This window comes from Stegodyphus dumicola, chromosome 7 (assembly GCF_044657685.1).
Source record: "Stegodyphus dumicola isolate Sdum_Otavi_A_Nest chromosome 7, ASM4465768v1".
NCBI classification, from domain to species: Eukaryota; Metazoa; Arthropoda; class Arachnida; order Araneae; family Eresidae; genus Stegodyphus; species Stegodyphus dumicola.
Window position 1 is genome coordinate 160830763 of NC_140774.1, and position 25645 is coordinate 160856407.

Here is a 25645-nt window from a genome sequence, read left to right on the forward strand (position 1 = left end):
AAAAATCGCATTAAAAGCACAATTATTATTCAGAAAGCACACAATAATTGAAGAAACACTTGGTCCACGAAAAGCTTACAGAAATATGTCCTTCTTCTTGCTCGACGTCTGCAAGCCGAATCTAACATACAGGTACAACTATAATTTAGGTATTCCTGTTTCCTCCAACTTAATGGCACTCACCCCTCAGAACCAGGCACCTCAGAAGAGTCCCCTTACCCCTCAGAACCAGGCACAGGTGTTTAACCCTTGCCCTCGCACCTCGGAGAGAAGGACGCTTCGCTTTGGCGACTCCGGTCGTTGATTACGATTTGCTGCCTGCTAGTTGCTCGGGCTCATCTGCTCTAGGACTTGCTAGACGCGGGGCCGGCGGATCAGTGACCTTTCCGGAGGCCCTAGAACCACTGGGTTCATAATTTGTATACCCCGTGGCCAAGACTGCCGGACTGCCTAGGTACATATCCTAGCCAGTAGCTTCACAGAGTTCTCTACGTCAACCCCCGGGCGATCCATACAAGTACAGGAAGAAGTGGTGGGATTGATTGTACATTACTTATAGTCCTGCCACAATAATTGTGTAGTTCTTTCTAAAAAAGTATTTCTTAAAAATACATAACCTAAAAAGGTATTTCTAAAAATAAAGAGAAAAACGAATAGCAGAGCAAAAATACGATGCTTTTATTGGAATTACAAACTATAGCTTTATATATATATATATATATATATATATACATATATATTATTATTATTATTATTATTATTATTATTATTATTATTTTATTAACATACTTTAATACTTCCCTTTGTAAAAAAAATAATAATAAATTAAAAGAAAAAAGTCACAAAAGTCCCATCTTATCACAAAGAATTAACAGTCTCGGTTTAAATAAAGGTTTAGTCATTATGTCAGCAACTTGCGCCTCTGTAGGTACCTGCTGCACAATGATTTCCTTTTCTAGAACTTTCTCTCGTATGAAAAAGTGCTTGATATCAATGTGTTTTGTGTGTCGATGAAACTCCGGGTTTTGTGACAGTCTCACTGCAGCGGCGTTGTCTACTTGAATTACTGGAGTTTCACGTAACTTGGTTACATCACTAAATAGTCGCTTTAACCAAATTACTTCTCTAGAACATTCACTAGCTGCAATTACTTCTGCTTCAGTCGTCGAAGTTGCAACAACTGATTGCCTTTGGCTAATCCATGATATAGCTCCACCACTATATAATATCACTACTCCACTCGTTGATTTTCCTGTTTCTTGACAGCCTCCAAAATCTGCATCACTATAGCATTCTAGAATTCCTGGTTTGTATTTATTCTTGTATGTAACACCTTTAGTTAGAGAACCTGCTATGTATCTGAATACACGTTTCACTTTTGTCCAATCATCTTTCGAAGGATTTTCTAGGTAACGTAATAGAATGCCAACACAGTAAGCTAAATCTGGTCTTGTGCCTACCATAAGATACATTAAAGCTCCTACAGCTTCTCTATAAGGAAAAATTTCTCTGTTTGATTTATCTTCCTTTTACTTTTCAGTTAGACCTTCCTTCAGGATAGGAGTTGACACTGGCTTGCAATCTTCCATCCCAAATTTTTGAAGAATTTTTCTTGCATAAGCTTGCTGACTAATTTTAATACTTCCATCTTCAAGATGTTTAATTTCAAGTCCAAGAAAGTACACTGCTGGTTTAGTTGTGATTCTGAATCTCGACTTCAATTCTCTGAGAAATTTTTCAAATTCTTGTAGATCTGTTGATGCTACTAAACCATCATCTACATATAAACATACGATTAGCTTCTTGCCGTTATTGTTTCTTATATATAAGCATGGATCAGCTTCACTTGTCTTGAAGCCTAGCTGTGACACAAAATCTCCAAAATATTTATTCCAGCAGCGTGATGATTGTTTAAGTCCATACAAACTGCGTTTTAACTTACAGACTTTCTTCGAACCGTCACTATATCCTTCTGGTTTCTGCATGTATATAGATTCTTCAAGTTTTCCATATAAGAATGCTGAACCGATATCAAACTGAGAAAGATGCATTTTTTTATTGGCTGCGATGCTCAAAACTGAACGAATAGTTCCTAACTTTGTTACTGGACTAAACGTTTGATCATAATCAACTCCAAAACGTTGAGTACATCCTTTGGCAACAAGTCTAGTCTTGAATTTATCAATAGATCCATCGGGATTCCTTTTGATCTTATAAACCCACTTGCATGGTATAGCTTTAGCATCTTTTAGTAATTTTTCTAAACTCCATGTTTCATTCTCTATCAATGATTTCATCTCTGAATCCATAGCTTCTTTCCAATTAACACTTTGCTTACATTTGATCGCTTCTTCATAAGATTCGGGCTCTTTAGAATCAATAATAAAAGCTTCACTTATCATTATATAATCTCAAAACGCTTTGGCTTTCTCAAGTCAGCTCTATCTCTTAGGAATCTTGACTGTGCATTATTGTGCAAATTAATATCTTCACATTCTTCTCTTTCAGAAGGTTCTTCTGATATATTTCCAGATATTTCTTTGTTGTGTTCTTTTTCTGAATTATCTTCTTCACAAAGAAACTTTTCTGACTTATCTTTTTCTGAATTTTGTTGATGTTCAGAGCCAGAAATTAGGCTATCTTGATCTTGAATAGGTAACTGCACTCTTTCTTCACAATTTGTAAGCTTTTCGTTAAATATAACATCCCGTGAACAGATCACACTATTGGTTTCTTTTATCCATAGTCGGTATCTTTCGTCTCCATCATAACCAATTAAATAAGCTTTTGTAGCCTTATTATCCATTTTCCTTCTTCTTTGTTTAGGAATATGGGCATAACACACAGATCCTACTATACGAAGATGCTTAATTCGAGGTTTCTTTTTAAACCATAGCTCATAAGGACTCATGCCTTCTACTAATGATTTGCCAGTTCTGTTTAGTACATATATGGCAGTGTTGAGTAGTTCAGCCCACATTGCTGCAGGAAAATGAGCTTCAGAATTTGAGTACTTAAATGTTCTTGCCATTTCGATTATTGTACGTATGTCTCTTTCACTAGAGCCATTTTGTTCAGGAGAATAAGGTGCTGTTAGTCTTTGAGTTATACCTTCAGAATGCAAAATAGCACGCACTTTGTCATTGTCAAACTCGCCTCCATTATCGCTGAGAAATTCTTTGACTGGATGTCCTAAAATTTCAGCGTGTGCAAGCATGTGTTGTAACATATTTACAACAGCAGATTTTTCCTTGATAAAATACCCATAACAAAACTTTGTGTAGCTATCTTTAAACACAACTAAGTATCTTTTCTTCTGGAAAGATTCATCAAAAGGTCCACAGACATCAGCTGAAATTAATTCACCAGGCTTGCTGGCTGGCTTTCTTATGCCAAATGGTAAACGGTGTGCTTTGCCAAAAATGCATGGTTCACACAATTTTCTTTCAAATGGGATTTTAATTCCTAATTCTTTCTCAAGCATGTTCTTAATGTGACGTTTATCTTGATGTCCCCATCTCTGATGATATAACTCTAACAAGGACTTGTCTGCTTCAGCAGCATGAACTTCTATAATTTTATCAGGCTTAATAGGTTCGATAGCTGCCTTGTATAAAGTACCATATACTTTGCGAGTTCCAAAAAGCACTACTTGACCATTAACCTTTAACCAGCATTCTGTAACTGTTGAAATAAATTTACTATTCGGATTTCTATCGTGAGCAGCAAGTAAAGAAAATAAATTTCTGTTTATCTCAGGGATATACCAAACATCTTTAAGGTAAATTCTTTGGATTTTACTACCAATAGTTGTTTTGACACCTACTGTACCTTTACCAAGAGCAACTAAAGTTTCTTTTCCAGCAGCATTGATGCTACAGGGACTATCAAACTTCATAAAGTCAATAAAGTATGTGAAACGATTCATGATATCTCTTGTAGCTCCACTATCAATCCAAAAAGATGTCTGATCAGTCTTATCCTCTTCGTCAATGGACCTCAGTATTACACTACCTGTATTTCCTTCATTGGTTTTCGTCAACCTATTCTTGGGTGGTCTTCCATCAGCAATCCACTGCTTACAATCTTTTACCCAGTGTCCTTTCTTTTTGCAATAATTGCAAATATCTTCTTTTCTTGGTTTTCTTTTGAATTTGTCTTTTTTATATTGCTTTTGTTTTTCAGATTTTGACATTACTAATGCCACTTGTTCATTTGTATTGCCTTTCTCATGACTTTTAAATTCTCTTTCATGAGAGCAAAGCTGTGCTGTTAACTCATCAACTGTTCTTTTGTCTTCATTCAAGAGTAACCAACTTGACTTAAACAAATGGTATTGTCCTGGTAAGACATCTAAAATCTTGCAATTGAGTAGCATGTCAGGTAACTTATTTTCATTTTTCTTTTCAAGTCCTGAATTCAACTCATTCCATAAGTTTTTTAATTTGGAAAGATGAGCTGCCAGATTATCATTTTCATTCCACTTGAATTGAAAAAATTGCATGCATATATTATACAATTGATTTTCTGATGATGCTTCAAATAACTTATGTACCACACTTCTCTAGCAGTCTGAAATCTCATAACTTTTTGCAGAGTTTCTTCCGTCATGGAATTCGTTAATACCATCATAGCACTAGTGTTTGCATTTTGAAACTTCTTAACAGCTTCATTATATTTCTCTTGTTGAGCAATCGGAGCATCTACAGGAAGAATTTCTAGTTTCACTATAGTTCCTTCTACAATTTCTAAAGCACCAGGATGATAATTTAAAACAAATTTTATCCTGTATTTCCATATAAGCCAATCGCTTTCACCTGATAAAGGCTTTACTTGGACCTTAGATAATTCCATACTTTGATTTCTAAACAACTTTCGATTGCTATAACGAAAACAAAACACTTACTTGATTAGGCTTAACGAGTTCCGTTTCTTCGAGAAAACATCAATTCAAAACATTTGACGCAATATGGGAGCTTGCTTGACCCATAACCTAAAAAAGTATTTCTTAAAAATACATAACCTAAAAAGGTATTTCTAAAAATAAGAGTAAAACGAATAGCAGAGCAAAAATACGATGCTTTTATTGGAATTACAAACTATAGCTTTTTTTTTTTATTATTATTTTTATTAACATACTTTAATACTTTCCAGAGAGAAACCCATAGCCTCCTAGTATAAAAGTAGGTTAAAAATCGTCGACAAAATCGTCGGTCACTTATCGGTCACCCTCTTCACCACTATCAACTTCTCGAAAGTTCTTTCGACTCACAGTATATTTTGAGTGCTCCCTTCCCTTACTGCACAGACACGATATGTTTAGAAACAACCATGCGTTCTCCGGTATTCGAACCCGAGCCCATCGGTACGGCAGTCAATGTCATTGACCACTATACCGGCTAGGCCAGCAGTCGTCAACCCTGAGAACTTCACGGACCACTACATATATAATTTTATATTTGGCGGACCACTAATATGAATTAAAAAAACCCTTATATCAGACCAACATATTAATACGCAAAAACAACATTCAACTTTCCAATACATGTAATTTAATTCTAATTTTCATTTGTTAGTATAATTTTTGAAACATTTGGTGTTTAGCAGCATGCCTTTATGAAAATTCAGGCTCCGCCCCTGATTATGATTGTAACAATTAAAACACTGTTAACATCTCGCTGATACACACATTTCGTTCACACTGAAAAGTTATATATGAAAAGTACAAAATCTAAAGTTTTTGTACAGAAAGAGTCACATTTCAATATCACTGAAGAGGAACTTCACGAAATGCAAGAACAAACCGGCAAACGCAAAGCAATATCAACTGAAAGTATTATGCCGCCAGTTTTTAATTATTGTAAACATAGTAATCACCGCTTACTCAGCAATGACGCCATCGATCAACACTTAGACAAAACAAAAACCGAAACTTTCAGTGATGCAATTATAAACAAGAATGCATATGGTTCTCATACAAATCCATCAAGTTGCCTATTAACACGGACAAAAACTATGTTATTAGCGACTATAATAGCATATGTGGGGAAGAGCAGAATCGCCCACTGCTTGGAGCGTTTTTAAATTGCAAATACTTGGTATCCATGTATACGTCGACCTATTTTCACTTAAAAAAACATCCCAGAATTGCACAAAAATGGCATTGCGCACTCCCATGACTTTATCCATGTACACATCGACCTATTTTCACTTTAAAAGTTTAAAAAAAATTGACAAAAATCCAATTCTTCTTACTCTTGTAAAGAGCGCCAAACAAATAAGTGGGCGATTTTGCACTTTAGCCGCATATATTTGTTATTCAAAAGGAAAGAGAATTCTAGTTCGCGCTATTATTTATAACAGCAGCATGTCCATGGATGCCAACTCTCACTTTCAAATGTCGTTATACACTTGCATAACACTCGTCACTGCAGTAATACACCTGCATAAGTAGCTAAAAAGTCGCTAAATTCAGAAAGAATTTCGCTAAAAGTAGTAGCTAAAATTAAAAAACTAATAATAATCCATATCACTAGGCTAGGTGTCTGTTATTCCATGCAAGAAATAAGTTTTAGATTCCATGTTAGAACAAAACCTATGAATACTGGTAACTCGATTCATGTTCAAGTTCAGGGCAACGGGCTGGCTGTACAGCAGTTTTCGTGATTACCCGTATAGGTAACGTGAATATAAGCCAGTTCCACTTAAATCTTCCACGTATGTACTCTTTGCTAGTGAAATGTAAATAAAATTCCGCCAAGTTTCTAGTTGTTTGACTTAGATTTCAGTCATAAAGTTCAGAAAAATGAGCACTTTTGCATTTTTCTAACTTGGCTGCAGTAACGACTGGGGCAGGATACGATGAAGTCTTTGTATTTACTGAATCATATCTATTCTGTGATGATTACCTAAGGTCCGTAGAAAGAACGGACCTTGATGATTGTATTTTAAAGAGAGCCGTTATACGATCTTAAAGTGTTAAAGTGACTGTTTTTAAATAACAGACAACAGTAAATAAATCCCAATCTTCGCACGTACAGCCCTTAGCAAGATACCATTCACTATATATCTGCATATGCATTATCCTCATTATACAGAACAATTAAATGCATGCAAAATGGATTTGTGATTGTAATACAGACATAAGTAGGAGGTTGGGAATGAAATTAGGTAGTGTACGATGACTGACAGCCCACTTACAAGTTTTGTACAAAATATTTTCTAGAGCCTTAACAAAGAATTTACTTTGATCATAACTGTCACTGACGTTTTTTTTTTTTTTTTCCCCTTTCTTTCTTTAATCAAAATTGTTTTTAACTTTGGCAGGGATGTCAGTTGTTGGAAAATTCGAATTTATTTTGCTTGCTTTTTGTATGTAACTCTTAGTTTTAACAGTGTAATTTTTCATTGTGTGTGATAAAATTGTAATCTGCCTTTTTTCTTTTTCCTTTAGTATTCTGAAACTTTAAAATCCTGCAAAATTTCAAATGTAAATTGAGATCAGCATCGGAGCTAAGAAAGTGAAGCGTGTGTTTAAAATATTTTTGAATAATGAGGTAATATTGTTTATTAACGATTTTAGTTTTAAATTTAAGTAGGGGGTGACGACCAAATTAAATTTATTTATATTTCTTAATGGTTTTCTTATAATAAAATAAATACATTTTTTAGTGAAACTGGAAAATAAGTGCATTCTGGAGAGCATTTGAAAATCTCGGATTGTAATTCTCGCTTTTTTTTCCATAGTATTTCTGTTGAAATTTCCAGAATGTATAAAAACGGAAGCGAATACTAATATTTTTACATGACCATTTTTATGCAAAATATTTGTGTTTTCTACTGTACATTTCTATTATTCTGTACATTTTTCGAAAGTTCTGTTGTATTGGGGTAATGTAATATGAAAACAGGGCTCTAGTGTAGAATTGTGTGCCTCTTCGATTAGCGACATTTTTTTTTTTTAAATTTTGGCGATGAAACCTCGCTTCTGTTTACCATGATAGTTTTAACTTTGTTTTAGCTTCCTGAATGAAAATAGTTTGATGTGTACATGGACAAATTTAAGGCAGTGCACAATGCCTAGTTTGTGCAATTCTAGGATGTTTTTTTAAGTGAAAACAGATCGATGTGTACATGGGCACAGAGTTTGTGAAATTCTTTGACTTCTTATTTTGTTTTAGTGTGTGGACCATCTTGATATTTTGCCTTCCAAGCGCTGATCTTGGCGTCAAAAAAGAATCGCCAAGAAAAAAGGGGCACCCAATTGTAAACTTTTACCGAAAACAGTGTTGTCAATATAATATCAACCTCTGAAGATATAATTCAGGACAATTTTTTGAATGAATCTTGGTGTAATATTCATGATGCTGAACTATATTATTCATGATTTAATAAGCTGGTCATGCCAAGTAAGCATTCACAATTAAAGAAAAGTACTATCACTAGAAAGATCATTATTTACCTCTGCAGTAATGAGAGTTCCATAGTCAAAGCAAAATGTATTTTAATTCCTGATCAGTTGCATAACTGGGGTGGTGCAAGAGGGGGCATCTGTACCCGAGTACAACAACCAGGAGTGCCAAAGTGATGTTACAAAATTTTAGAATGAAACATTTTTCATTCTTGGTACACAGAAAGGGGGCACAAGATCTTTAGTTGTCCCCGGGTGCTGAAAACCCAAGCTATGCCTCTGCTTCTGATGAATTAAATATTTAACATTAATGTCAATTAAATAACTTTCAGGATTGCTTTGGAAATCATTATTCACTTGTGATAAAGTGCGATAGAATTATAAATATCCAGACTAAAAGACATAAAGATCCATCCACCTTTTTGCAAATAAAATAATGGTGTTATATTTGTTCTGTGGGTCAACTATGTGATTACTGTAGCAGATGTAATGAAGGTATTGCCTTTAGCCTGCTTAATCAGGTGTTTGAGTAGACCTTTTTTCTAAAGTTATTCTTATTAATGGTTATATTATTGCAAATATTGTTAGTTTCTGGTGGTTTACACTCCCACTGAAAAGTCATGAACTCATTGCCAATTTTGGAAAGGGGTAAAGTGAAGAATCACCCGCTTATATGGTGCGTATTAATGTGTACATGGACGAAGTCAAGTGAGTGTGCAGTGCCAAGTTTGTGTAATTCTCTGTTTTTTTTTTTTCAAGTGAAAATAGGTCAATGTGTACATGGATACTAAGTTTGTGCAATTCTTTGACTTGTTATACCCAGTTTGTGCAGTTCTTTGGCTTATTATTTTCAAGTTGGCGATTTTGCGAAAGGCATGAAGCAGTGGGTAATTCTGCATTTTCCACTTTGGAGAGTATTGACGAACTCGTTGGCGATTAATTTTTTGCCAAGGTAATGCGTGAAAGACCCTAGCCATTTTAAAAATGGTAACTTGCTAAGAACTCAGAGCAATCAATCAGTAAAATTAAAAAAAGGAAGAAACATCTGATACTTACTTTTTTGAGAAATATATATATATATACAATTTCTTTTTCAATTATATATATATATATATACACAATTTCTTTTTCAATTATATATATATATATATATTTTTCTGTTTCCCTCATGTATATATCGATTTGTTTTCACTTAAAAAACATTATAAAATCGCACAAACTCATTCATTGCATGCTGGGCTAAACAGACATGTGCTACATACATGCTTGGGTTGCCACATAAATATTTTTGGCCATATCAAGGAATGCCATATAACTGCTTTCACATGCTGCTTTTTAACATACTGCTTTTTTCGTAAATATCTTTTCACACCTTCTGGGTGGGGATGCAAATAATCTTAAAGCACGACCAGTGGCATGGCGAGGGGGCCAAGGGGGTGTATGATGCCCTGGGCGTCGCTCGCAAAAGGAGCGCAAATGGTCTCCAAACAAGATTTTCCGGAAAAAGTTAAGTTTTTATTTTGATCAATTTCTGGAAAATATATTTAAAATTAATATTTATTGTAATATAATTAATTATTTATTTTCACAATTTGTCTGATAAAATGTGTAATAAAATGTTTGCAGTACATCAACTAAATATCTCCGCATACAAAATGTTGGGTAGAGTAGACTTTAAGGTACCCCTTGTATTATGGCGAAGTTGTTGTTTGATTTATCGCCAAGTTGTTGTTTCATTTATGGTAGCCTGAGTAGTTGAATGTTATGGAAACCCTATTGTAACGTAATCGGATGCATGATTCTGGGAAATTTTGAATCATGGGATGTTTTGTAAGTGCTCATGTGGTGTATGTTGGTTTGATTCTTTAGACGGTAGAATGGTCGAATATAGTAAGATTAATTTGAAGTTTCTGTACGATTTGGAGCAAAAGGGGAAAAGAGCTTTAATTGACTGGTGGGTAAATGAAGGTTTACTTTGTAGCCATTATAAGCGTCCTGTATGTAGGAAGGCTATGCGTCTAGTCAAATGTAAAAACCATTTAGATGCATTTGAAGCAGTTTGTAGGAAGAAAGGTTCAGATGGTCACTATGTGAAGCGTTCGATCAGAAAGAGTACCTGGTTTGAAAAAAGTCATTTGAGTATGATTGATATTTTGATTTTTACGTGGCTCTGGGTGTACGAAGTGAACTCGAAAATCATGGTAAGTTAATATTTGCTTTTGGTAGTGCTTAAATGTATAACATATTTTTCCTTTTTTATGTTATTTTATTGTTTGGTTTAAAATGTATTTTATTGAGATTATGTATTTTTTGTTTGCCTATATTTTAGAATTTGGTGCTCCTTTGACTTTTTAAGTGAAAATATATCGATGTGTAGATGGACAAAGTAAAGGGAGTGCGCAATGCAAGTTTGTGCAATTCTGGAATTTTTTTTAAGTGAAAATAGGTCGACGTGTACATGGATAAAGTTAAGAGTGCGCAATGCCATTTTTGTGAAATTTGGGGATTTTTTTAAAGTGAAAATAGGTCGACGTATACATGGCTAAAGTCAAAAGAGTGTGCAATGCCATTTCTGTGCAATTCAGGGATTTTTTTTTAAGTGAAAATAAGTCAATGTGTACATGGATACTGAGTTTGTGCAATTGTTTGTCTTGTTATTTTGGCTTTGTGTACGCATGCCAAAATAACGAGTCAAAGAATTGCATAAAATCGGTAGCCATGTACCGCCAAAAATCACCAAGTTTCGCTAAAGGGTACCCTAAACTGTACTTTTACCAAAACGTTTTTTCCGACCACTTTATTTTTCTAAAAATAGATACATTGGCTGATCTTTAGAATATGGTAACTGGTAGTTTCGCGACATTTTGGAGGCGATAAAGGTTACTACCTGGGACTTTGGTAATAATGTGAGCAGTACTCAGTTCCGATTACCCATTATTTTGTGTGAGGGAAATGAGAGATCATGGGATATGTCATGTGATATTAATGGACGAATTACGGTTCTTTAATCGGAAAAGGGGAGAAATCTGGAAAAAATCTGGAAATTTTGTATTTGGCTTTATTCTGTGTCGTGTGAAACAGTGTTCGTTAATTTTTGGATCCCATGGCCCTAACTAAAGTGAATTCGAAATGGTTATTTAGTGGGATTGAAAGGGGTAAGTAATAAGTGTTTCTTTAAGGTTGTGCGAGATAGAAGTAAAGATGTTTTATTAAGTTATTTATTTTACCTGGTACCTTGCTGTGAACTATAAGTATGATTTTAAAGATCCTGAAACAGAAATAAGAAAAGTTTATCGGACACGTAATCAAGATTCTGAAGAAGATTAGGTAAGTTAGTATTTTTAATTATTTGAGGATATTATTTTTATGCATAGTTCTAAATGTAAGGTGGAAGTAAAATAATTTGGTATTATTGGGAAAATTGTTATTAGCAATGATTTAGTTTAAAGTAATTAGGATTCTAACCTAATTTTTATTAATTTAATGTATGTGCTTATTTATATTTTAAGTAGTGTTTTTGAATTTAATTATATTTTAATTAAATGATGGCTATTTTGTGAATTTTATGTTTGTAGGAATTTGGTATACGTTTTAGTTGAAGTAAACGTGCATCGGAATAATTTAAATATTTGACACTAAGTATTTGTAATGTTTGCGGTATGAATTCATTGGTGACATTTATAATATAATAGATAATTTAGAGGTAAAAGTTTTTGGATATTTTATTTATTTTATACGTGGAAATGTTCATATTTGGAAAGGGTATATACTTTTTCGTTATTAGATAATTTCATATATGTTCTTTTTAACGGGTTTAAAGATTCAGAAAATTGTCATGCATTTTCGTGAAATTTTTCTAATTTATGAGAAAAAAGGAGTGTACATGGATATGGTGAAGAGTGTGCGCAATATCATTTTTGTGCAATTCTGGGATTTTTTTTTTTTAAGTAAAAATAAGTCGATGTGTACGTGGTTTAGTGATATTTTAATTAAATGATAGTTATTTTGTGAATTTTATGTTTGTAGGAATTTGGTATACGTTTTAGTTGAAGTAAACGTGCATGGAAGTAATTTAAATATTTGACACTAAGTATTTGTAATGCTTGCGGTATGAATTCGTTGGTGACGTTTATAATATAATAGATGATTTAGAGGTAAAAGTTTTTGGATATTTTATTTATTTTATATGTAGAAATGTTCATATTTGGAAAGGATATATACTTTTTCGCGATCAGGTAATTTCATATATGTTCTTTTTACCGGGTTTAAAGATTCAGAAAATGGTCATGTATTTTCGTGAAATTTTTCTAATTTATGAGAAAAAAGCAGTGTACATGGATATAGTGAAGAGTGTGCGCAATGCCATTTTTGTGTAATTCTGGGATGTTTTTTTAAGTAAAAATAAGTCGACGTGTACATGGTTTATGTCTATGTGTTATTTTGAAAAACACGTAAGGAGTATGGTATTGTGCACTTTTTCCCAATTTTGCAGTGAATATTTGTCATGATTAAGCAGTTTTGTTAGATAAAATTTCTAGCATAAGTGTAATTCGGCTAGTAGATTGTTGGAAGAAGTGTTCAGTAGATAAAAAGAAAAGAAACATGTCTTTACTTCGTGAAGACAAAATGGCGGCGGGAAAAAAAAAATAGAGGGTTGCTGTAGGAGAGTTGGTCGCCAAATTTTCGCCAAAAAATCGCCAAGTTACCATAATGTAAAGATCAACCGATACACACACACACATATATATATATATATATATGTATTTAAATGAAATGAACGTATAGCTTCCACTTTATATTTTAAAACAATAACACGACCTTGTCTCGAATTTCTCAAACATATCCAGTTTCCAGAAACCGATTCCATAGTCTGAAAATGACATTTTGGGAAACTCCTAACGCTTCCACTACAATAGATTGCCTTTGATTCTCCTGTAAATGACTGATGGCCTTTCTGGCTACCGATTCATCGCATATTCACTGCTATGAAACATTCAATGCATGTCAATTGTTTTTATTCTTTTACTACAAAAGGAATGCTGCAGGTCGCTTCTTACTCCTTATCTAAAACGCATAGTTTTCGATGTCACAGACTAAATTTGCATATTCCCAGCTTTGTAAATTTTCCTTTATAATCTTTTCTATTTCCTTTTGTTAAAAAAGTTGTCGATTATTTGGTTATTTCATACCGAACCCACAATATCCCCTAATTGTTTTGAGCAGTGAATGTGACTGCAAGATGTTACTCCGCTGTGAAACAGAAACAGAATCTAAAACTCCATTACAGATCTATAGAGCAAATGTTGTTCCAAACCTAAGAGTCTCACTTCAAATACTCCTTACTATTTTATCATCAAAGGCTAATGAACATTCGTTCAGCAGATTGAAATAGATTTTGACATATTTAGAATCAACGATCGAACAAGATCCCCTAAGTCATCTAGCATTTTTAAATGTGGAAAGAGAAAAATTGAAAGGATCGACTTTGATGAAGTAATTGATAAATTTGCTTCATCCAGGGCAAGAAAAATGATACATAGTAATTAATTGTATTAATGTATTATAATATTATATTATTATTTATAAATATATCTACTTATCTATAATATGTATTAAAATTTTATTTGTTTAAAAATTGTACTTTTTTAAAAACAATTACATAAAAATATGTAAAATAAATAATGCTTTTTTAACTAATTCTAATCATCGTATGTCTGATTTTTCCGTCGACACACATATATTTCCAAATCCAATGCTAGGGTAGTTAGGTAGTGACTATTCTTAATATATTTTAGTGTATTTTATGGCAGATTCAGCAGTTTATTATTATTTGCATTGTTTTCTTATTACGAATATATTCTATTGATTATATTACTGTGTTTTTTTTTGGGGGGGGGCGCCAAAAGTGTATTTTGCCCCGGTTGCCAGTTATGCTTTCGACTCCACTGAGCACCACTTTTTTTCTTTTTTTTTCCAAAATACACATCCCATTTTTATTTCAATTAAAATTAAACAAATTTGTGTGTTTGCATATGTATTTACACAGGATTTGAAACTAAATACATAATCAGTTACTGTACTAAAAATTATTTTGTTTATTTTAATATTAAAATTCTTTGCCTAAAGAAATTAAGCTACTTTCTGATTATCCATATCCCCGTTTCAACATTTAATCTAATTGGCATATTTTTTATATAGTTTCGAGTCTATATATAACGATAACCAATGCAAGTATATACATGCCATACACCCATTCGAGAACCTGTGGTTTTATACACTTCATATTTAATCATCATCTCTCTGGTCAGTGAATGGAATAATGAAATTTAAGTTTCTTAAGTAATTATTTATATTTGAGATAAGTTAAGAGTAAGAAATTTTATCACAGTTTTAGATATATTCTTTAAATAATTTGTTTAAATTCAGAAACATACCAATAATATATGTAAAAAGCGTTTAAAGCCTGGAATTTGAATCTTTTTGGCCTGTTGACCACATAGATTTTTGATTTTCCTCATAACATTTCTTGTTTATTTTAAAGTACTTTATTTTATTAGTATTTATTAGTCTCTTCAAACCTGATGCTGGGGGAATGTTTTCCGATCAGTCCATGGCCTTGTAGCACTGAACATTACTGTGTTCTCTAGCATATTTCCCAGTTAAGCTTAACATGGAAGAATGTTCATAAATAAGTATAAAAAAAACTCATAAAATCAGATTTTTATTGAAATATTTGGATTCTTTCAGATAGTTATTAAATGTTCATTTTTATAATATAAAGAAAAATCCTAGTATTTAAAATTAAACTTAAATTTCAAAATAAAACAAACATTAGTAATAATGATTGAGTTTACATACTTAAGTTACTTCCATACAATAATGAAGCAAACCACTTAAGGATTTAAGTACCCGTGCCTGTTATAGCTTGTCATATTTATACATAAAAGTTTAAGCTGCTTGCATTGTGTGAAACATTTTTAAACTCAATGCCCATTGTAAGTGCACATTGCACATTTTACGTTCCAAGAATAAAATAGTTAATAATGTTCATTAAAAAAAATTAACACTAAAGACATTCCACTCAAATAAGTTTCATGGCATTTCGGCATCATTTATTCTCATATTTAAAATGTCAGCCAGTGATACTTCACTACCATATCACATTTGATATGTTGGGAATATGGAAGGAAACTGAAGTGTATCATATATAATACTCTGAAATGAAGAGGCTAATAGAGCAATGAGCTATCAAGATAACCAATATACAAACAATTCACAAAGATTCACAAGCAAACCAATTCACAAAGATGTCAAGGAACTGACAACTTTTCATGGTTGTGCATATAACCAAAGCGTACTGAAACATGTCACCATATCTATTGAGAAAAAAGTCATGATTCGTAGAGTAAACAAAGAATAGTAGGCCTATATTCAGTAAACATGAATTTTTCTGTTAATTTTTAGGGACTATGTACACTGTTAGACACACACACACACACAAAAAAAAAAAAAAAAAAAAAAAAGACGCACCAAGAAAATATAAAGCAAAATGGACATAAATTGATCTGCATACAGGTTTCGACGGGAAATGCAAAATTTTACATTTTGGCTGTCAATGAATGAACGGTTGTCGCTACAGCACATCTGATCTGTGCAACTGGGAGGATATTTAAGAGGAGAAATTATGATTCCAGGTCATAAATTCTTCACGAATTTCAATCCGTGTACTCTGGTAGAGAGTAACTATGCCTTGCGTACAGGTGCGTGAACGATATGCGCATGTATCAGAATTTGAGAGAGGTCGTGTAGTTGGGTTCAAAGAAGCCGGTTGGTCTAATCGGCAAATAGGTCGACATTTGAGCAGGAGTGATGCCACCATTAGATGATGTTAGCAGAAATAGGTAAACCATGGCCGCACACAGCATCAAGAAGGAAGCGGTATGCCTAGAGAGAAATGACAGAATGTGAAGACTGAGCAATCGTCAGAGCGGCACTCATAGCCCCAGATGCATCATTATCATCGATTGTACGTGCAACTCGTGCTTCTGTGACCTCAAAGACCATTCAGAGATGGCTCACAGAAAGGGGGCTCAGGTCACGGCACCCCTTGCGCTGACTACCATTGACCTCTGTACAACATCAAGCCCGTTTGCAGTCATTTACACTGGAATGTTACTGATTGGAGTAGAATAGTCTTCAGTGATGAGTCCTGCTTTGAACTGAGTCCCGATGACCAGTGAAGGCGAGCCTGGAGATGTCCCGGACAGCAGTGTGATACCAACCTGACTGTCTTCCGGCAGACGTTCCAACAACCAGGAGAGATAAGTCTGGGGTGCCATTTCATTTCATAGTAGGACCCCTTTGGTTGTCATCCATCGCAACCTTACAGCACAGCGGTACATCGATGAAGTTTTAAGGCCGTTGTGTTGCCCTTCATGTCACGCCACCCTGGGCTTACATTTCAGCAAGAAAATGCCCGCCCCCACACTGCACACATTTCTACTGCTTGCCGAACATCACGTTGGCCAGCAAGGCACTGGATCTCTCTCCTATTGAGCATGTTCGAATCATTATGGGCAGGGCCCTCCAAACAGCTTGGGATGTTTGACGATCTAATGCGGCAGTTGGACAGAATTTGGCACGATATCCCTCAGGAGGGCATTCGCAACCTCTATCAATCAATGATAACTGCTTGCATAAGGGCCAGAGGTGGACTGACTTTTTCACTTTGTGAAGCTCTATCATTTCAATAAATCATCATTTTCTCAAACTGTAATCATTTGTTTTTCTCAGGAAGTCGCCAGGGTTGTGTTGTTCTAAATAGGTGCGGGTACCGGACGACACCCAATTTGTCATATTAAGCCATCCGGGTGTCCGGGCCCTGCATTCACCTGTCACCTGTACATGTACATCACTTCTACCGATTTTCATCCCATTCGGATAACTCCTTCTTGGTACGTCGTTTTTTTTTTCTCTAAGAGTGTATTTATCATCTATATGTTGTATATTTGTCTAAATTTGAATCATTGAATTTTTTTAAAAATCTGAAACATTGTGAACATTCATCTAAATCTGAATGTTATGCATGTTTTCAAGGTTGTGTACTGCTGAAAAGCCTTTCAAAAACTTTATCATTTAAATGTTTGTTTTAAAAGCACTCATATGAGTTAACTAAGCAGATGTTCCTGTAAAAAGAAGGGGGCGGGGAAGCATTTCAAACCACTAAGGCTGATAAAAAGATAATTTACAGTACATTGTAACTAAGAACTAGAGAAGGAAATTTTGTAGTTAGAAGCATTGTTATCATGTCCTTTGGAAATGTCATTCAGTATCTGCCCCATTTGCTTTATTGCACTACAGCCATCTTTGTTTCTATGACATGAATGCATGTTCATTTTATGGATTGCCTTCTGCTCTCAGGATTGAAATAAAATAATCAAGATTCATCACACATGATGATTCCATAAAAGATTTCTGAGTGATCCCAAGAGAAACCAAAAGATCATCAAATATATTATTCCTGATTTCCATCATCCCCTTATCAAGAGTCATGTAACCAGTGAGCATACATTTTTTATGTGCCTTAGTCTTTAGATTAGCATTAACACAGATCCTTTTATGATATGTATGAGTTGCCATTGCCTGTCTCATGTTTATACATTTGTCATTTTGGCTGAGTTCCTCAACGACTAGTGCATTTTCATCAGTTTTGAGGATTGACAGCCTAGGTGGCTGCAGGTGGTCCTGGATGTTGTAAATTATGATGGTTAAACCTGTGAAGCCAATGCACACATTATATTGATTCGGTGTGTTTTCCCTATAAACTGACGCTTAGTTATCCATAGATTTGTTGAGGAATGTGATCACTGTACCATTTGCATAGTGGGATATCACACTGATCTTCCATGGTGGCTTATTTACAGCAACAGGAAGTAAAAATTAATTATAAGTTAGGCAGTATTAAAGGAAAAATGCTTCTACCTATAAGATTTCATTTATGTAGTGCTTACCATTTCTGAGTTGCAGTAGATTTTTGGTCAGCTTTTACATAGTGTCTTATTGAGATGGGTTCCAGAAACTGTTGTGTAAAGGAGATAAATGAGGAGAAAATTAAACTAATTTTGAACATGACATTCATGTATATGTGGGAAAGAAAAGTAAATCACAAGAAGTGTTGGAATTGACCTCCTTTAACTTCTAAATGCAGTTCAATGTGGTTACAAGTTCATGAATTTGGCTGCCAGAATCTCAGGTTGTAAGTTCCCTGTATCACTGCCCAGATTTCATCTCTGGCATTTTGCTGTAACTGATTGAGTGGTCAAATATTTTTGTAATGACGGGACAATTTCTGGGATCCATTTTGAGTGGAACACCTCATATAGCAGTACTACTAAACATACAAATAGGAAATTGCAAACAGGATATCCAGAATTTATATTTGTAATTTATTATCTATAAAGCTTCATCAGTTGGTTAATTAAATTTCTTTGATTGCTTAGATTCACAAAGATTTCTCTTCGTTGATTAATGTGATTCTAATTCGTTTCTTGATTTATACTTTCAAAATTCTATTATCTTATCTCCTCATTTTAGTACTGTTTTCATGACAGAATGCACCACATTCTTTTTTTTTTTTTTTCCTTTTCATTCTGCCTACTAATGATTGTGCAAATTTGGTTGTTTGTTTCTGTCATCTGTGCACAGATTTTTTCCCATTGAAGAAGAGGGATCTATTTCAAACAACATAGAGTTTTATTTAAAATCTGTGTTAATTTAAGATGTGTTTTTGCTTGACTTTAAATTTTTTTGTTGGTGTGTTTTTCTTTAAATTGCATTATTATTAAGCTTAACAGAAATTTGGAGAATAAATTTTGTATATGCAGCCTAGGCGGGAAAGTGGTTAGTGACTCTGATTGCCATACCGAAGAGGCTGGGTTCGAATCCTGGGGAAGGCATTGATGTGAATTTCTCTCTCTCTTCATAGGAGATAACAGTGACCCACCTATTAGGTACCTCCATAATGTAGTGACCATGGCTTCTGACCATAGTAGTAGTAGCTAATGCCTATAACAAGCTGGTGCCTGCTATTGAAATAATAATAAAAATAATATATTGTTTTTTTGTTTGTTTACTAATAAAATACTAATCTAAGTACCTTTAGATTATTTTCTATCCTGCCAGGAAGACACGAACTTATTTTTCACCAAGTTCCATATAAGAGCAATCAATCAATAAAATTAAAAACACAAGAAACATTGATAATAAAGCACTTACCTTTTTTTTTTAAAAAAAATCCTCATTTTTTGCTCTCTCCATGTACACAGCATTCTTTTCCATTTAAAAAAGTATCAGTGAATTGCATAAACTGAGCAGTCTACAGTTTCCATATTGTACAGCTGTCAAAATACATTTACTATGCACATACCTGGGTTGTCATGTAAATACTTTTTGCTGATGTCGTAGATTGACAGGTAACTATTTTGGCAGCATATCTCTTTCCCCCATGAAAATTTCGGACTGCAAATGCTCAGAAAGTACCATAATACTATATAAAATATTAAAAATAATGTATAACTTGGATTTTTGATAATTCAGTTAATAAAATAGTTGTCACTTTCTGATTATCTGCATTCCTCAGTTTCAGCTTTCAGTGGAACTGCGTATTTTTGGAGTTATTTTCAAGTATATATGTGATAACAAATAACCACACATAATAAGCAGTGATAAAGAATTAGCTGCTAAAAATGTTGCAGGTAAAAAAAGGTAAAATAAATAAATAAATAAATAAAAAATAAAAAGGAAATTGATACAATATTTGACAATCTAGAATTTTAAAATGCTATTTTTCAAGTTCCCAGATTATCAATTCTCAGAATGAAAGTAACATAAAATAATAAGCTAACAGATACACGCAGAACTTTAGTACATGCATTTATTCATATATGTGTTTATCTGCTTATATTGTGTTTATAAATTATTGGTAAAAAAAAGTTTATTTTCAGTTAGTTGTAGTTTGAGTTAAATGTAAGATGTATTTTTTTTTTTTTTTTCTTTTGTGAGTGCAAACTTATTGAATCAGGTAACAGTGTAGAAGTTTAAAAGTATGAAAAATGCAGCCAGACATCAACAAAGCTTTGAAAATCATCTTAGTGCTAGAAGATATTTCATATTGCAGTTTCTATACAAACACTACATATTTCCAGTAATAATAGATACGCTGATTGTGGATTAAATATGTAGTACTGATAAGGTAGAGTGAAGAAATGATCAAAGTGATGTATTTTACACTAGTAAATGTATATTAAATTAAATAAAAGTATCAGACTGAGATCTGTGAAACTTGCATGTTGCATACAGATGCAGATCTGTGGCTAAATAGTAAAAGTGCCTAAATGCTGGTAATTTGACATGGATACACATCCTTGTGAATGGACTGGCTGCATATAAGTTTTTGGGGTTTTCCTAATGTGTAATGTGAATACTACCCAGTTTCCATTAAAAACTCCTCCATGAAGGCAACATTTCTTTTAGATAGATAGCCTTCCTAAAAATCCAATTGCCTACTACGGTAAATTTGCTGAATACTGGTAAGTTTGACCTTAGTTTAAATCCCACAGAAGGAACTAGCTAAATGGGAGTTTCTTTGTTTTACTTATGTGTAACATGAATAGAGCCAATTTCCTGTTACAAGCTCTCTGTGAAGACTTTCTTCCCTTTAGGCAGGTGGCCTTAGTGTGCTTTACCATAATCCGCAAAAACAGCTTGCCTTTTTATAACAGAATCAGTCCTTGTTGTTATTTTTTTTTCGATTGAGTACAGAGTTCAAAGTTGGCAGACCTTCTTTCATTTATATACCGTATATGTCTAAATGTAAGCCAATCTGTGTATAAGCTAAGATTGCTTTTTTTTTAAATTTATCCAAACCTGTTTATAAATTGAAATGAAGAAAAAAAATGTATCATTCAAACATGTCACCATAAGAGCAAAAATCTTGTCAAGCAGGTAAAACAGGTACTTATGTATTATCACAACTACCTTGGTGAAGTTTGGCAAATTTTATGGAAGAAGAAAAACAGTTACTTGATTGTTTAAAAAAAAAAAAAAAAAAAAAAAAAAAAAATTCATTATTTACATTTCAACTATATATTTATCTCTAAAATAACCAGTAAACCTAGTTACAAATAGGTTTTTGTTAATTCAGAAGTCAAACAACAAAAATCAGCGTTAATTTACAAAATTTTCACAGGACTAGTTTCGATGGTTTTACCGAACCATCATCTTCAGCTGCAAAACCGCAAAATGATGGTTTCAGCTGCAAAACCGCAAAACAAAAAGGTTTTTGTTACTGTTTTAAAAATTTCTTAGCTATCGCTTTTTGAAAAGATTCAAACCATTACTCCTTTAGAAAGTTTATGGCAAAATACTTTATTGCTCAGAAATTTCACCTGTTTCCTCTATTATAGAAAAATCCCACAAACATGAATTTTAAAATCATATTTAAAATAACAAAATAATCATAAGTTTTCTACAAAAGCAGTTAGAGCTTGCAATATAGCAAAAATAACACATTTGAAAATAGCGTTGAAAACTAAATATTTGCCATGTATATAATTGTCTGAATAATTGTTATTTGCGTGGTTGACAGAGTTTAATGCATTCTGAAAATTTGGCAACTTCTACTAAAGTGGTTGCAATAATACGTAAAGCAAGCAAGCTGTAAAAGGTAAGCACTGTAGAAGGTTATTATTTTTCAATCAGATGACTGTAAAGTAAAACACCAGGCACCTAAAGGTTTTGACTCTGGTAATGTTATCTGAAGCTATTACATTTTTTCATTCATTTGTTGTCTTGTATACGATCTGTGGTATCTGTGTTAGCCTTATGTTCTGTGCCATTATATTTCTTGTCTGAAAGAAATTGAATATGGCAGATTGCAAACTGCAGATGATCATGTTTGATGAAAATATCAAAACCACTACTCTGTATTTCTCTGTAAATGAAAAACAAGGTCGAGAATAGAAAAACAAGGTGCAAATTTCGCTAGTATCAGATTTTTTTTTTTTGTATTACCGATGATGCACCCAACTGCAATTTTTGTATTACCGATGATGCAAGAGTGCGGATGGCTCTCCATTCCCTTTCAACCATTTGTCACAGTTCATCTTCTGAGCAAGGCAGAGGCAGAGTCTGCAAATGACATCCAATCACATCCCACACATGTTCGATTAGTGACAGGTCAGGAGAGTACGGTGGCCAGAGAAGCATGTGTATACCTTGCAGAGCATGTTGGCAGATGCGAGTACTGTGTGGTCGGGCGTTATCCTGCTGAAAAATTGCATTAGGCAGCCCCTGAAGGTAGAGGATTGCCACCGGCCGCAATACATTATCCAGGTATCGTTGGGCCGTCATAGTGCCCTGAATATAAACTAGAGGTGGCCTGGAATCGTAGGCAATAGTGCCCTAAACCATTATGCCACGTTGTCGTGCGGTGGGGCATTCCACAGTTACTGCCGGATTAGATCTGTCTCCACGTCGACACCACACATGTATGCGGCGACTGTCACTGGATAAACAGAAGCGTAACTCATCTGAGAACATAACGTTTCGCCATTCTGTCATCCACATTGCTCCAGTCCGGCACCAATCTAAACGTTGACATCTTTGCTGTGGGGTCAGTGGCAGTCTTCTTAATGGACGCAGTGTGTGCAGGCCTTGTTCAACCATTTTCCGACGGGAAATGGTTCTGGTTGACAATGGGAACATCCAGGGTATCTTGCATATGCTGCAGAATCGTGGTACAAGTGACTTGGGGGACCGCCACAGCTTGTCGGCAGATGCGTCGATCCATCGATCCACGCGTGCTGAGTCACTGTGGCTGCACCTGCACCCCTCCTTCTTCCCACATTTTCTTGTTCCAACCATGTTTGCCATAGCCGATGCACCGTGCTCGCATCCATGTGGGTATCAGCTGCGATTTGACGTAAGGACCAACTCACTTTTCTCAGTCTGATCACCATACCCCTCGTAAAATCTGTCTGCTGGAAGTGCCTTCGTTGATGGTAGCCTGGCATTCTCTCCTATTACACGTATCCTCCGGGACAAAAACCAACTTTCTTCGATAATTCGTCTGTCAGAAATAATGACATGAATATTGCCCGTTCTGCACGTTTTTTACCTTATTTCTTACTTCACGTGCGCCGTAGAGCTGTGCATTTCACATCATTCGCATAACTCGGTGATGTACGTCTACTCTAAAATTTGCATAAATTTCTGACCACTCCTTCTTGGTGTTGTATTGTCAATGTCGAGCAGTGTATGTACGTCTTGAATTGTGTTTAAATTATCATGTAAAAGAATAAAGTGGCAGTGGTTACATCTTTCATATGTTTGTTTTAGGAGCTTGAGAGTTCAGTAGCCAAGCCTTTGGTCATTTGGAAATTAAGGTGTAATTTTACTTAATTTAAAACTGGATAATTTGATGGGAGTTTTTTAGGGCACCTTTATTAATTATCTTGAAGTATGCTATTATTTAAATCGCAGGAAACTTATTGATAAATCACCAGCATATGTTGCAAAACCATCATTATGTAGTCTGACACTTCTAATCATGGTCATTTAGGGTTTGTTCATTATTAGATAAGCACTGAGTAAGCTGTGTGTTATCTTATTTTCTTTTTTCATATAAATGTTATAAGCTCATGATCACTTACAGATCACTCGTCATGAGAAGAGCTTTGAGTATTGTGCATGTTAAAATGTCTTCTTTTCCTCCCCCTCTTTTTTTAAATGCTGTTAATAATTTGTAATTTACTATGAAGCAAAGATGATACAACTTTCTTTCAAGAAAGAAGCATTTTAGCTTGTATTTGGATGGCTAAAATGGCTTTGTTTTTGCTTTAGTATATTTTCCTTGTACCAGGTGTCATGAGTTTGATTTGGTTCTTTCTTGGTAATAATTGCCATGATAACCATCGCTCATGTGATCATATTTTTTATGTAATAAGTTTTTTCCCAATGGATTCCACAGTTTGAGATTGACAGGAGATAAAGAATTGGCTGTCTGTTGCTTTAAGAAAGAATGTTCTTCACAAGGCAAGATTGCATTCGAATAACCATATCATGAAATTAAAATATAACTCAAAGACATAATGTCACTCATGGTGAGGGAAAGAAAGGTGAGTCAATGCAAATGTGGTTTGTTGAGTCATGCATTCCTTTCATTGCTGCTGTATGATTCATTTGCTGACAGTTAACACCTGTTCAGTTTTGAAACTGCTTCAAATGAATCACAAAAAAGACGATTGGAAAAATTACATGAGAGAGATATATGGCAATTCCTTGCTTAATGTTAAAACTGACAAATGGAACAACTTTGTGAAAATTAATGAAAAGTTACCTGGAAAAAAAAAGTGCAGGCTCTAGTCGCACTATGAGCTTCAGGAGGATTTCTGGCATGAAATTAAAGAATGTTCTGTGGTGTTCTGTTTTCAATCATTTTCTTTCACCTAATTTTGAGCCAGTAGCATGGTAATGGAGAAAATAATCTAAAATGCAATAAAGTCACCAAAAAAAAAAAAAAAAAAAAAAAAAAAAAGCATGGTAAATCTTAACAGATATTGCATGGTAACAGGAAAATATCCTTTTGCTTGCTTGTAAGAGTTATTTTTATTGGTAAAGTTCCATATGTTCATCTGTATCCGTAATCATTTAAAAAGATCTCTATGAGCCTGTAGCATACAACAGTATAATACTAAGAGTAATGAAAATATTTACTATTATATATTAGATTCAACTGGAGTTAGTTATCTTATCTTATGATGCTGTTTTCAACTGCATTTTACAGAATTACGAGGGCTATCCAGAAAGTAGATTACGTTTTGGAATAAAAAAATAAACAAAGTATAGGAAACAAATTTTATTATATACAGATGAAAGCCACACTCAAATACTACTTTTCTACATAGTCACCATACAAATTAAGGCATTTATCGTAGCGATGTACGAGCTTGGAAATTCCTTCGTCGAAAAATTCGGCCGCCTGCGCCTTCAACCACTTCGTTACCTCTTCTTGCAGCTGTGCGTCGTCATCAAAACGCTGCATAGCCAGCCACTTCTTCATTGCTGGGAATAGGTGGAAGTCGCTCGGTGCCAGGTCGGGACTGTACGGCGGATGAGGAAACAACTCCCACTTGAAAGATTCAAGAACTTTACGAGTGACATTTGCCGTGTGGGGCC

At 34.3% G+C, this 25645-nt stretch overlaps 1 protein-coding gene across 1 annotated transcript in view; it reads left to right on the top strand.

Annotated features, from left to right (window-relative positions):
• The first annotated feature begins 7231 nt into the window (after positions 1–7231).
• The window catches only part of LOC118185539 (uncharacterized), a 28821-nt gene continuing 10407 nt past the window's right edge, over positions 7232–25645 (top strand). Inside the window, exons 1-2 of the mRNA XM_085820995.1 lie at positions 7232–7371; positions 7454–7556. Of these exons, the coding sequence (XP_085677121.1) occupies positions 7552–7556 (5 nt within the window). The 5' untranslated portion in view covers positions 7232–7371; positions 7454–7551. The remainder of the gene's footprint in view (positions 7372–7453; positions 7557–25645) is intronic.